General features: G+C 50.6%; 1 protein-coding gene across 2 annotated transcripts in view; it reads right to left on the bottom strand.

Moving 5' to 3' along the window:
- Positions 1-8,307: 8,307 nt before the first annotated feature.
- Iqsec3 (IQ motif and Sec7 domain 3) overlaps positions 8,308-13,852 on the bottom strand; it is a 99,615-nt gene continuing 94,070 nt past the window's right edge. Inside the window, exons 13-14 of one of the 2 annotated variants that reach the window (XM_028761134.1) lie at positions 12,334-12,383; positions 8,308-8,769 (exon numbers count right to left, since the gene is read on the bottom strand). In XM_028761134.1, the coding sequence (XP_028616967.1) occupies positions 8,308-8,769; positions 12,334-12,383 (512 nt within the window). Of the gene's footprint in view, positions 8,770-12,173; positions 12,249-12,333; positions 12,384-13,852 lie in introns of those variants that run through there. The other variant, XM_028761135.1, reaches the window with a different exon arrangement.

Genomic DNA, 13,852 nt, shown 5'->3' on the forward strand with positions numbered 1-13,852 from the left:
AATCCCAGTAGCATGGGGACAGAAGCTCCATCTGCACCCAAGGCCTGGCCCTGAGGCAAGACACCATAACCCCTCCTCATGTCTGGGGCAGACCTGTCCATCTTGGCAGAATGATCATCCATGGGAGTAAACAGAGGGGCCTCATGTTCTCCTGGCTGAGTCAGGGCTCTACCGGAGAGGTAGCATTTGTTCAGCTGTGGAGAGAAGGGTCTCAGGGGACACAGGAGCTATCAGGACAGCCTGGGAGCAGCCAGCCAGCAAGTGATCTGAGTTCTCTGCCTTATTGTAGCCTCAACTTAATTGTTTTGGGGTTTTTCACACAGACAAATGAGCTGTCTGGAACTAGTCACCATGTTTTTCCAATCAAGGCTCCTAATTTCTTTCTCTTGTCTTCCATCACTGGGTGCCTAGAAGTGGTGGCAAGGCAGGATCCTGCCTCCTTCCCAGTTTTGACAAAAATCTTAACTGTTGGTGCAGATGCTTGATGGATAGTATTTACTAAGTGATGGCATTTCATTGGCTCCAATTTCGTCTTATTTAAAGGTAATAATTTTGAGTGTGGAGCTGGGAATGGGGGTGTAGCAATGAGGATGCTGGGGCCACTGGGGCTGCAGGCGAGAACATGTCTCAAAGGTCAAACACTAAAAGAAAACAGGAAAAGAAGAGGTGAATTTAACTTGCTTCTTCTGCATCTGTTAGATGATTTTTTACTCTGTTGATGTAATGAGATATATGAATAGATTTTTCTAATACTAAGCCATTTTTCGATTCTTGGGACAAACCCAACTTGGTTATAGAATGCTGGGTTTTAGCTACTCGATGCTAAGCTCAGATGGTTAATACTTTGTGTATAATTTTTGTATGTAGTCTCATAAGGCACTGTATCCACCTATCCAATTTTCCTTATGGGCAGTGAGGAGAAGGGTCTTTTTGTTCTTAAGGTTGTGTTGGGCTTACAAACGAGGAAGCTGGGATGAGTTTTGTCTTTTCTTAAGGGGTTTGTGAGAGGTCAGCATTCTCTGTTCCCCGAGTGTACACAGAATGTAGTCACTCACCTGATCCAGTCAATGTCAGGTAGAGATTTGGGGACTATGTACACCAAATATCTTTTAAAAACCGCACTGTCATTGTCATCTGTCTCAAAATGTCTCCCCTCCCCTTTCTTTAGGGTTTGAAAAAACAAACTCTGGTAAGCTTTATTAAAGAAAAATATCTCCTACTTAACTTTCTCCAGTGTATACTGGCATGTTTCTAATAATACCAGGAGCCCCCAGATCAATGACAATCAGGGTGTGCATACGGCAGTATTTTCTGCATGCTGTGCCCTAGTCAATATTATTGATGCTGTGTTGATGGGCAATACCTTTGATCAATCACTGTTTTAGCCATCCTCAAAGCTGGGCAGTTGGTGAGCATGAACCATTTGTCCTTTGCTCTCTCTGATCCTCTTCAGAGTCTGTTTATAGCCCAGCATGTACTTTCTACTGCTCATTAGTTGAGGCCTAGAGTTGATCATCTCCAGAGATAGTTTGTTTTCTTTGTGGCAGACATCTCTCTGCCTTAGGTGTAGAATGGCCCCCAACCAAGATGGCCGGGGTGTGAGAAAGACTTTTGGTTTTCTGAGAAAGGGTCTTACTATGTAGCCCAGGCTGTCCTTGAACTCACAAATCTCATGCTTCAGACTTCCAAGAGGTCCAGGGATTAAAGGCATGCATGGCCATACTTGGCTTTATTTGGTCTTACACTGTGGTAAGACATTTTGGTAGTTATGAGCTTACGGTTTCTCTGTAGTGTTTGTTTGCAGCTCTGACGTCTATACTCATTGGCTCAGCCGTCATCCATCTTAGAAATCTGTCAGCTTCGTGGGCCATCAAATGAGCATTCAGATCTACTACTCTTTCTACTGCATACTATTTTCTACTTCATCTCCGCTTCTGTCTTTTTTATGCACTTCCTTCTACTTATTTTGGATGATTCCACTGTTCAAAGGATAGCTAGGTGGTGGCGCACACCTTTTATCCCAGCACTCAGGAGGCAGAGGCAGGTGGATCTCTGTGAGTTCTAGGCCAGTCTGGTCTAAAGAGTGAGTTCTAGGACAGCCAGAGTTATGGAGAGAAACCTTGTTTTGAAAGAGAAAACCAAAGAAGGATAGCTAACCTAGTTAGCTAAAGTAAGTATCCCTGAAGATCTGGTGTGAAAGGGGACACGGCCCTCTTATTCCCCTCTCCTGTGTCCCAAGGGGACCTGCTCACAGCACCGATGTCTTGTAGGCAAAGGAGATGAGGTCCTTAGGAAAGGAGAGTTAGGCACGTCTGCCCAGGAAGCTTGAAACACGGGGGTGGGGGTGAAGGGTTGGGGGCGTCAGATCTCTAGCCTTCCTTGCATCTAGCCTTGGTTTTCCTAGAGTCTAGCTTGAGCCTGAGGACACTCAAGCCTAAGGTGGTGAGAGCAGGAAGCCCTGAGTTGCAAGGGGCTGGCTGGTTCTCTAGGGAGCAAAGCCCACAGACCTGTTGGAGGGGCGTGGGGTAGGGTTTGAAAGGGCTTCCATCCTTCTTGCTTATATTCAGTGCCTGTATTTTCTGGTCTAATCCAGAGTGGAGTTTTCCTGCTGGGACCAGTTCTGAACTTGCCCCTTTTCCCATCCCAGGTCATTTAACCTTTTTGCTTTAAGAGGCCTAGCTCTGGACCTGTTTGCCTACCTAGGAAGAAAAGGGGAATGGTAAAGAATATGACGTTGCTTTGGTTCTTATGCTGTGTCCTGGGGCCTCAGTCCTCTCAGAGGAGAGGGTTCTCCACCCTCCAAAGAAAGGGTCTGCATGGAGGGATATGGTGTGGACCTTACTTCAGAGAGTCATATGTGTGTTCCCTGGGATGGGCTGTTCTCACAGTGTCCCCACACTCATCCATAGCTGGGTGGGTCAGAGAAGGGAGTTGGTGGGCGGTCAATGAAGGGGCACAGTGGACAAGGTTCTTGACAGGCTGTCAGAATATACATTTGCCCAGAAAGAATGGCTGAGGTTCAGAACCCTGGGGAGGCAGAGAGCTTCTTTCATGAGGACTCTCTATTACCAGGTGTCAGACTCATAGAAATGTATCCTGCTCTGGCTAGGCCTCACCCCACAAGTGTATGCCTCCCAGCTCCACGGGGGGCAGTCTGAGTCCCACAGCAGGCTCATTCCCCAGCTTTGCCTCCTCTGAGTTATCCGCCCATCCACCTTCTGACCCTTCTTTCGTTGGTCCAGGCTTCTGGCAATCATCTGATCTGGATAATTGAAAAGGCCAATCCTATGATTTCCTAAGAGAGTGTTTTTGTTTGTTTGTTTGTTTGTTTGATGTTTACACCTTAGTGGAATTTTTTCAACATAGGTAAATTTATATATAAATTAATTTTGCAGATTGCCTCAGCTTCTACCTCCAAAAGACGCGTCTACTCTTCCCTGTAGATGTAGCTTCCGATTGCTCCTCTGAACCTGACCTGGATGAGTTGTCCTCTTTGGACATTCTCTGAATACCCACTTTAACACCTGTCTCTACCACCCTTCTCATGTCACCATGCTGTGTAGATACAGCTGGACATTTCTTTTTCCTATGGACTTTGCCTTGAGCGGCCTTGAGAGCAGAGGTCTGGCAGCAGTGATGTGTATCCTCCCACCCACTCTGCCTGTCAGTGTGAACAAGCTTATTGTTTAATTCATCAACTCTGGAACCAGCATCTTATTCTGACTCATCGCTCGCAGTCAGAAACCCATAAATTCTGGGACCCCTGGAAGATTTCTAAGTCAATCACCCAATGAGTGAGTCCTCCATTTACAAAATGTCATCAGAGACATTCGCCTAGGACAGATGGACCCAGAGACTACATTAGAATATTCTGGTCTCTTTTTCTTTCTGGAGAGTATCCTTTCTCCTGGACCACATAGCAGGGGCCAGAAAGTTGGGAGAGTAGAGCTGCCTGCTAGCCTGCTTACATCATTGGTCTTGAATCCTCTTGGCCTTAGGCCCTCTCCCAGGCCTAACCCTAGCTGAACCCCTCAAGGATGCTCTCAAGGGGCCAGCCTTCTGCTTTCTGGGTCAGAGAATTCCCAGGATGGGACTGGTCCAAGCTGGTATCTGCTTCTTCAGGAATTTCCCATTTCCTGGAAAAGGGTGAACTTACGTTCCTAAAGGTTTTAATAGAACTGCATGGCAATAAGTTATGGAGCTGTCTAGATGTCTGGGTCTTCAGAATTCTGAAGAATTCTGGTCACCTGGGAAGCTGGGCATCTTCTTTGCAGGTACCAATCATTTCCTCCTCAGAAAAAGGTTCTCTGGTGCACGGCTGAGGCCCTTTCCTGTGAAGAGAAATCACCCCCAGGGACCTCCTGCCTTGTCCTCGGAGCTGAGCTGTGCAACATCCTTAGCTGTGACTGTGCACAGCAGCCGTCTCTGCTTGGCTTTTATTCTGGCCTCTGGGACATAATCTTGTTTGTGTCTTGATCCCATATCTTGCTATATATTTCTAGCTGCATGGGACTCACTATGTATCCCAGGGAGGTCTCAAATTTGTGGTGATCCTCCTGCTTCAGCCTCCTGTGTGCTGGGATTATAGGAGTAAGCTACTATGCTCACCTTGGAACCCACCTCATAGTCATTTGGCTTTTGTCTTCTGGTACATGGAAGGGCTTTGGAAATATTGTTTTACTTGTACTTAGTGGCTCTTGCCCAAACAGTGTCCCATAATTCCTTCACCCGAGCCTTTTACCCTGGTTTTGTTAATCCATCCCTTAGATCAGGTGTCAGACTTTGGGTGTGAATGTTGGTGAAAATCAGAAGCAGATGGTCAGGCCTTCCTCCCCACTGGATGTGCACATGTATTAGTTGGGATAGGGGCAAGTTGTACTTGCAGAGCAATTATCTGGCCTTCTACCTCAGCTCTGCCCTGGTACTCACCAACCCACCTTACTATTCTGGAACCCAGACCTCAATTTCTTAAGACAGGGCTTCCTAATGGAGTTATACCATAAGACATTGTCTGTCCTGGGGATAAGAATGGTTGCCATGGCCAGAGAGGAGCCGAGTAGCCTCAAGGTCTGAGGGTCAGTATATTGTCTTTCTAGACCCTAGCAAGGGAGACATTGTAACTTAAGGTGGTTTCCCCACTCCCACCCAACATCCCACAAGTGTGAAAGAAACAATGGACACAAGTTTGCTCAAGTGACACAGTTCAATAGAATCTCTAAAACTCTAGGAATTGAACAGATAAAATACCTCTGGGCTATTTTGTTACAAAATATTTGCCATTTGGATTAGTTGCTGAGTGCAGCCACCCTGCCTGTCCCCAGAGAGCTGTCACTCCATCTGGTGAGGGTGAGCAGGGGAGGAGAGGTACCGCTGGCAGATGGACAGCTGAAGCAGAGACAGACAGATGAATGACATCGGGAACCTCTACTGGGTAACAGAGACATCCTGGCACGCTTTGGACATTGGGGTGGGTGATCAAAGACCCAGGACCGATACATATTTGTGGGAGCAAGACATCTTTGCAGATGAAAAGACAGACAGGCCAGCTTCTAGAAAAGGCTGCCAAGACAGGACTACATCAGGTAGGATAGCCTAAAAGGAGGTGAGAAAGCTGGTTCCACCTCCCACTTGGTTCTGGAATTGGGGCCAAATGGATACATTTTAAGAGGGGCTCAGGCTCCCCAAAGTAAGACCTAGAGAGTTGATGGACTGGGGCATCTTAGGGTGCTTGGATCTGGGAACTCAGCTAGCACTCTACTGCTCCATTAATTTTGAGACGACTGGAGTCTCAAGAGCCTCTTTCTGGGCCTCTACAAAAAAATGGAGGCCCTGCCATGGGGCAGAGGAGGAGGCTTCTCCCAGGTCTCTAGGGACTAAGATACAGGTGAATTCCACCATTTTCATGTTGGCTGATAAGAGAACAGATGCAACACATGCTAAGGGCTCTAATTCTGTCTGACCAGTAAGGTGGGCCAGTTCCTTCCTGCTCTGGGCTACTGGGGGCTCAAAGCCCTGCCAGCTCAGGGCTGTTCCCTGCTGTTATCTCAAGCAGTGTGGCTTCCTGTGCAAGACTTTGCTCTGGCTAGTAGGGTGTAGGTGAGCTGCTGCAGCAACCCTGGGTAAGCCTTTCCCTGGAGAAAAGGTGCACGGCGCTGAGACTCTGGGTTCTCAGAGCCTGCACAGGTGGGCCAGCCCCCAAACCTCTGCTGATGCTGGAGCCCATCTGGAAAGTCAGGCTTCGGCTGAGGTTGGGAGGGACAGAGGGCACTGTTAGTGTGAAGCCAGATGTGAACAGGGAGCAGGGCGTGGCCCTGGGAACTAGGCTACCCGGGGTTATGACCTTCTTCATCAGCCCTTGACTCCATGACCTCTACTCCATAGACACATCCATAACTCACTCTCCTTCCTACCCCACATCCTCCATATTAGTCATAAATTCCCCTCTATTTTCAGCCCTCTCACTCACCCAATCACAATCAAAGCTCTGTGCTTTCCCCGGGCTCTAACCCTTTGTGCTCCAGCTCAGATGGGTGAGGTGTCTAAGCATGGGGCTATTTGTCATCAGTTCCAGCCTGACAGATTCTAATGCTTTTCTGAAACATGGGTGCTCCAAAAGGGCCCAAAGCAGCCAACACAGACAGGGAGCCTCTGGGGAGACAGTGTATTGGCCAAAAGTTACAGGAATAGGCCAGAAACACCCTGGGTGACATCATAATGACCTTTGGGTGAACACACACACACACACACACACACACACACACGCACACGCACACGCACACGCACACACGCACATGTATGCACATACATGCATGCATGTGAAATGGGGTCATTTGGCCCCTCTAAAAGCCTGGGTTGCTTTTGCCTCCTACCTGGTTCAGAGTACTGAATCTTGGGGTGTATAGTGGAGACCAGGAAAAGCCAATTCATTTCCAACTATGACTGTATTCATTGTGCCTCCTGCCTCTTAGGAAACTTTAAAGACAGGCTCTGAGTAGGAGGACATCTTGAGGATGGTCAGAAATAGCTGTTGACATAGGAGAAAGGAGGCTGGCCTGGCTTATGACAGGTGGTCCCTGAAAACAGCATAAATGTGACAGCCCATGACACTACCCCTGTTGTCTTTGGGGCTGCCTCCATCTGTCCGGGGCGCTGTAGGGCCAGGGCTACCTGTACTGACTCTGGTGCTGGTAGGCCTGGAAAGCTGATGAGCTTTCTCTGTTCGGCTCTGCTCTGCTCTGCAGTATTGAAGGTTCAGGATTTCTAGGCCATCCCTGCTGGAAGCCAGTGTACATTTTCTAGGGAGGGACTGTTTCAAGGCTAGGGCAACAGGGGTGACACAGTGACTCTGGAAGCTCACTGTTTCACCTTGTCTGTGTACACAGAGGCTGCAGAGTCATACACCAGGAATCCCTGACTCCAGGCCAAGTCATGCCTCTGCTGGGCAGACCGGTGCCCCATACCCTTGCTTTTGGTTCCACAAGGAAGTCATCAACATGGTTCTCACTCGTGTTTACGGGTAACTGCCTGTGCACACTTGGCTCTGGCTAGTGTTTAAGGCCAGAGAACCAAGAAATGTTCTTAAAAAGCGTACTTTGAAGACATGACCTCACAGTCCCGGGGCTGTGTTGACTTGACCCAGACAGACCTGAATGCTCCTCCCTCTTCTCTGTCTTGGATTTTTCCTGGGTCTGGAGGAGGCAGGAGAGCAGACATGGTTAAGGGAGCCAACGTCCCTGGGGAGCTAAGAACCAGTTTCCTGATTATAGGTTTGGATAACAAGCACAGCAGATAAAGCTCTCTTCTCCTACTGTGCTTAGGCCCTGCCAGGGAGCCAGGGATAGCTTTCCTTGATTCAGCTTAGCCATAGATAGACCTTATGCTGCGGTAGCCTGCCCCTGTCCCAGGGTGTGCGGCTGGCAGGTCCAGCTTTTTGCTCTTCCCCACTGGCCCAAGAAATGGACACTAATAGACCAAGATTGAAAGCCTACTAGCCCACAGGCCCCTTGGTTTCAGTTTCCTTTAGTCTATAATCTAATTAGGGGAGCATGGTGAACACAGAGGAGAAGGCCCATCTGGCTATGTGGGACCCCTAGAAGAGTGAGAAGGTGGTACATATTTGTGGTGAGGTACTCAAATCAGATAGTGAAGGATGGTTGGGTCAAGCAAACCATCTGGCCAAGGCATTCTCTTTCCACAACAGTGACCAGTGGCCAGGGAGGCATTATGCCGAGACGTGAGGAGTGCCAAGGAGTAGCCCAGATTCCTGAAGGACAGCCCACTGGAACGTCAGTGTGCTGAGGGCACAGCCTACACCAGGCTCCTAGAGCCACTGGAGTGGCGACGGCGGAGCAGCATAGAGCCTGGGGGACAGAACTGATGAGGGTGGTTGTATGGGGGTGGGGGCGGGGGCAGTGGAGGCTGGTGGATGACCTTAACTGGGGAGCCTGGACCACGCAAAGGTGTGGAGCCACAGGAGTCTGAGGAGGATGAGGCATAGCAGGACAGAGCCTGGCTCAGCAGGGGCTCCATGCGGGCCAAGCAGGGTTTGTCCAGGACAATGACCTTGACAATTTGCTGGCACTGTACCAGGGTGCCTGGGGGTGTGGGTGGTGGCAGTGGCAGCAGTGGGGGCTGCTCCCTCAGGGGGCTAGGCTGTGGGTCTGGCGGCAACGGTGGTGGTGATGTTGGTGGTGACGGTGCTGGCGCTTCCTTCTCGACCCCCAACTTGGGGCTGTGCTGGGACGTTTGAAGCCTGTTGTGAATTGATACCTAGTTTAGAAACAGCCAGAGAAGCATGAAATGTTACCACTAATTCCCAGCTGCTGGGGCTGGCCAACCAACCCTCCCAGAGCCTCCCTTCAGATCTCCTGCCTGGTGTCCATAGGATGCTTTTCACCCTGGCTTTAACACCCCCCCCACCCCTGCCCTCACCCCATGCTAGTCTCTTCACCCACAGGGAAACAGCTTCTCAAACCACTCTTTGGTGGAAGTATGGAGAATACCAACCACCACCATGGTTCTCCAGACCCCAGTTTCATCTCCTTGTGAGATGATTCTGCAGGGCAAAGTCCTCCCTTTGTGCTCTTTCTATTTACTGAGCTTGAGAAGCAGAGCCATCCTCCTTGGGGCCCAGGGTATGACTAAGAAGGAAGCCTCATCATTTCCATTGAAGTGCCTGAGCCGTGAATGCCGGAGAACCTTGAAGGGGTCCTGTGGACCTAACCTGTCCTGTCCTTCTACCGTCCTCCAGGCCATGACCTTTGCATTTGAGAGATGCTGAGATAGTCAAGGGCAGAGTCAAGTTCCTATCACCCTCCTGCCGCACTCAAGCTGGTCTTGAAGGGCAGAGAGATGGAGAACTATATTGATTCCTTGCATGGGTCGGGAGCAAGTGGCCAGGGCAGACGCATCATAAGAATGTTAGAATTGCTGCTCAGGCCCTAACTCCTGAAGCAGCAGCCTTTTCCTTCCTACAGACACCGAGAGGTGCCTCCCCAGGGCATTGCCTCCGAGTCTCTAGCTAACAGGCTTCCAGGTGGCAGAGATTCCCACCCAGAGAAGTGCATTAGCATCAAGGTGGGTATTAGTGGTCACTACATATCCTTGACTCCTGTCTGTGAATCAGCGAGCCTGGTCCTAGGCCCATGCCTTTTCAGACAGTTCTAAGAAGACACTTCTACCATGCGGGCCCTGATTCCTCTTTTTAGATTCCCATTTACGGTCTGTCTCTGGTGCTGGGGCCTCTCCATAGAGCCAGGCCATGTTCTTGTCTGTAGTCTGTCCATCTGTCTATCTGAGCCCAGGATGTTAATAACTCTTCTAATAAACTCCTTACCCCACAACAGTCTGTCCTTCTTGAATCTGCATCTGAGACCCATTAAGTAGGCCAAGAGTATGAACACATCTAGCGCCCTTTTGCTAGCAGAAGAGGCAGAGGAGATAGACCCAAGGGGATGAGAATGATATAATTCTTCATCCTCATCCTTCATCTCCCTAGCTGGTAGCTAACTGTGAGACACCATCATTTTCTCCAAACACACGGGCCTTCCAGGGGTGGCTGGTACCCTTCTCTCTGAAGATGGTTTTTCCCTGGGTCTGTCTGTCCTCAGGTGCCACCTAGTAGGGCTAACTTCTAGGGCACAGAGGCGCATGCTAAAGCCGCAGGGGAGAAGTCTTTATTCCAGGCTTGGGCCAGAACATCTCACTTTCTCTCAGAGCCCCAGAGCAGCATTTACCAGTGCTGTTTACTGTCTGACAGTGTAATCTCAGAGCTCCCCCTCCTTTCCTTGTGCAGTCTCCCATAAGGCTCCCTAAGTCATCACTAAGAGTCTCAAGCCCCAGCTCTGAAACCAGCCAGTTACAAGGCGTTTTTTTCCTCCATCCTCTCCCTCCTCCTGGGCAGCATTGCCCAGGCCGGAAATCGTCCTAGGTGAAGCGTTCGGAGTTCTTTGCTGTTGAGACACATAGACTGCAGAGGGCATGGCCAGCATCTCTGTCCTCTCGGGGGGTGGGGGTGGGGGTGAGAGAGGATGTCATATGCAGAAAGGCATGTTACCACTGCTAACTCAGGGCACAGGCTAATCTCACATCTACTAGGATTCTGAATAAGTCTCCAAGGGAAATAGCCAGAGACAACCTGACTGGGGTCACCCTCTTTGCTTCCTCACCCCCACCTCACAACACCCTTGTGCCTGGTACACCAATGCTGGGCTACCCAGTCCAGGGCCAGTAAGCCTTCCTTCTCCCTCATCCCGTCCATGTAGCCCACAGCCTCAGCCTGAACACAATTTCTGTTTCCCTCCATCTGCTTGACAATCCCACATCAGCTCAGATCTTTAAGACTCAGTAAGTGAAAAGCCTCAGAGAGAGAGAGAGAGAGAGAGAGAGAGAGAGAGAGAGAGAATATGAACATGAGTAGCAGTAACAATAGCTCAGAGAAGATGGAGGAGCGCCTGCCATAGGGGCTTGGCCAAGCAATGCCAGAGGAGAGGGAGCTAGGGCCAAGCCAAGAGGCCATGGGGTAGCCAGATTGCCTTCTGTTTAGGGAAGCAGAGGCTGGCAGGATCCCTGGAGCTAGCTGGAGGGACAAGGCAGCCTTGCAGATAGCCATGTGGCCCCTTTGGGGTGCTAGGAGGGAAGAGGGATACTATATGGCTGGTCCTCCCTGGGTAGCCCCAAGAGGATAAACTGGATGGCTGGTGACTAGGGTTATCTGCAAGGCTGAGAATGGGCAGCTGCGGGAAGATGCGGGCGCAGGGCAGGGGATGGAATACCCACCCTGGGGGCTGTTCAGCTGCTGGGGCGGGAAGCTCCTCCGGGTAAAGGTGCCTCCTCCAGAAACACGTGGGGGGTGGGGTGCAGGGACAGAGAGAACCTGAACTCCCAGGTATCCTGTGGCTCCCCAGGGCTTGACAGGCTGCTGGGTGGGCATCTCCCTTACATCTAGGGGAGCCCTCTTGCTGGTGAGCATGGGAGAGGACTGTCTATGAGCAGTTGGTGGTTCTCAAGGCCTGGCAGCCAAGGAGAGGGTCTCTATGGGAGGCAGTGTACGCTGCCTCTAGGGGCTGCCTTGGGGCTGGCAGAAGCCAGCCGTTGTTACCTTACTTCTAGGTTCCTTTCCTTTGTGACTTGGAGATAGCATCCTCTCCTCCAACGAGGAGGGTCTTTAGCTTAATCAGCTCATCCCCCAGAAAAACCTCTGAGAAATCCTAGCCCTGCTCGGCTTCTTTTTCTCATGTGCTCACCCCACCCCATGGCCAGCTTTCCAGAGACTAGTTTGTTCCAGGGAGAAATTCTTTCTCACTGTCTCAAACCCTGGTCCTCCAGTTTCCCCAGGAGGTATCCAGATGTCCCTAGGAGTGATCATGGAGAACTTGGCTTTGGGGATGATTTTGGGAGGGAGCCCAGGCTCCCTGTACAAGGAATGGGAGGACCTAGAGGAGGGACCATTGAGTCTCTGATACGGCACATATTTGGGGGATAGCAAGCGGTGTATTGATTGGGAAGTGGGTGTGAAAAGAGCGTGGAAGGGAGGGCCACTAGTGTTTGTGGGTTTATCTCCCCGGGCTGGGCTGGGAGCGAGGCCCTGGAGGGCAGTGGGCCAGGTAGGCTGGGGAGCAGGTTTGGCAGTGCTTGCGGCTTAACTAGGCGCTGGAAGAGTGGCGTTACCCATGCTAGCAGTAACTTTTAATTGTATCTCTTGAAATTGGTAAAATGGTGAGTCGGGCTGGGGAGGCATTGATTAATACCTGAGAAGAGAAACAACAGAGACGTGAGAAGAGGGACAGGGGGTCACAGGGTCACTCACCTGGATGCCACCAGGCCTCCACTTACCTCCCCCGAGCTCTCCGCCGCTTTCTCTCCTGCCATCGCTTCCCTCTTGGCTTTGAATGCAAACAGCACAGGACTCATTCTCCACCAGTCCTGCCTGGAACCCTTGGCCCTCTTCCTCCCCAGCCAGCATCTCTGCCTTGTGGCAGGCGTGGGTAGCAAGACTGTAACTGCCACACACTCTCCACTGGGGAACTGCCTAGCATAGCAGGTGGGATATGGAGCCTCACTAGGCCAGTTAGGAGCTGTGTAGTTTTGGGTAGGGTGCCGAACCTCTCTGGGCCTCCACGGACTAGGAGGCCTCTGGAATTCTTTCTGACATTTGTACTGGGGAGTCAGTTTCTCTCAGTCAAATCCTTGCCACTATAATCTGAAAAAGCTGTCTTTTGAGTGAACCCTGATTTGTAGGCGTCATATAAATCTGATAAATCTGCTTCCTTTCTCCCATAGGTCCCTTGAAGGAGGGGCTATCATTTGCTATGGCAACTGTGACTTAGTGGCACTGTGGAGTTTTGAGGATCTAAAGGCCCAAGGCACATCTACCATGGTGCTTGCCATCCACAGAGTGGCTAACGGTCTGTAATTAGGACTGCATCTTCTCGCCACCGGGACCCTGCATCAGGGACCCTGTGGACTTCCAGGAATGGCCTGATGATGCTTCCTGGCTACAGTCTTCCGAACCTGAGCTCCTTGACTTTTTCAGTCCCCATCCCCAGGATGGCAATTTTCAGCCCTCTGCTTTCTGAAGTGCAAAGGAAACTGCACAGTCAAGGACACTATGGGCAAGTCCCTGGAGATACACATTCAGATCTGACAGGGGTTTGCAGGTCCCACCAGAGAAGCTGGAGGGATGAATAATAGCTGAGAACTCAAAGGGGGCTATTGGTTTAGGTGGGTGGCACTTTACTTATGGTGACCTAAGATGCATACAGATGACATCTCAGAGAGATGTTTTCCACAGCACAGAGAGACCAAAGCCTTGCTGGGGAAAGGGAATGACATTCCTTGGCTGGTGCAATCAGCCCCTGGGATGCTGTCAATCCCTAATCTGGCACTGGGACCAGATGGAGAGGTATGGAGGGCTTGGGACTGTAGAAGCCCACTGCGTTCTTATCTCAAGCCTCTGTTCTGTGCCCGTGGATGCTCAGAGTGCTCGAGCTATAAGCTCTGAGTGTGGGATGCAAGACAGGCTAATGCATGAGCTATGCATGGGGTTTCTGAATATCTCTAATTTCTCCATATTTGGGGGCCGTGGGGGGGATGCACAGCCCACCTCCCCCTGCTCTCTGCCAGTGGGTAAGACTGAGTAAGGTAGCTGGCAGAAAGGATAGAGTCAGGCAGGATAATCAGGCTTCAAGGGCTGAGCAAAAGGAATACTAAATCCTTAGCTGTCTCTGACTCCACTTGGCTAGAGGGGCAATTTAATCTGAAGAAACCACTTAAATAGAGTTTGAGGCTCATCTGGATTGAAGCCAGGCTCTTGGCCTGACTCCAGGGGCAAGCAGTGACATTTCATATACAG

This window comes from Grammomys surdaster, unplaced genomic scaffold (genome assembly GCF_004785775.1).
Source record: "Grammomys surdaster isolate TR1022 unplaced genomic scaffold, NIH_TR_1.0 126660, whole genome shotgun sequence".
Lineage (NCBI taxonomy): Eukaryota > Metazoa > Chordata > Mammalia > Rodentia > Muridae > Grammomys > Grammomys surdaster.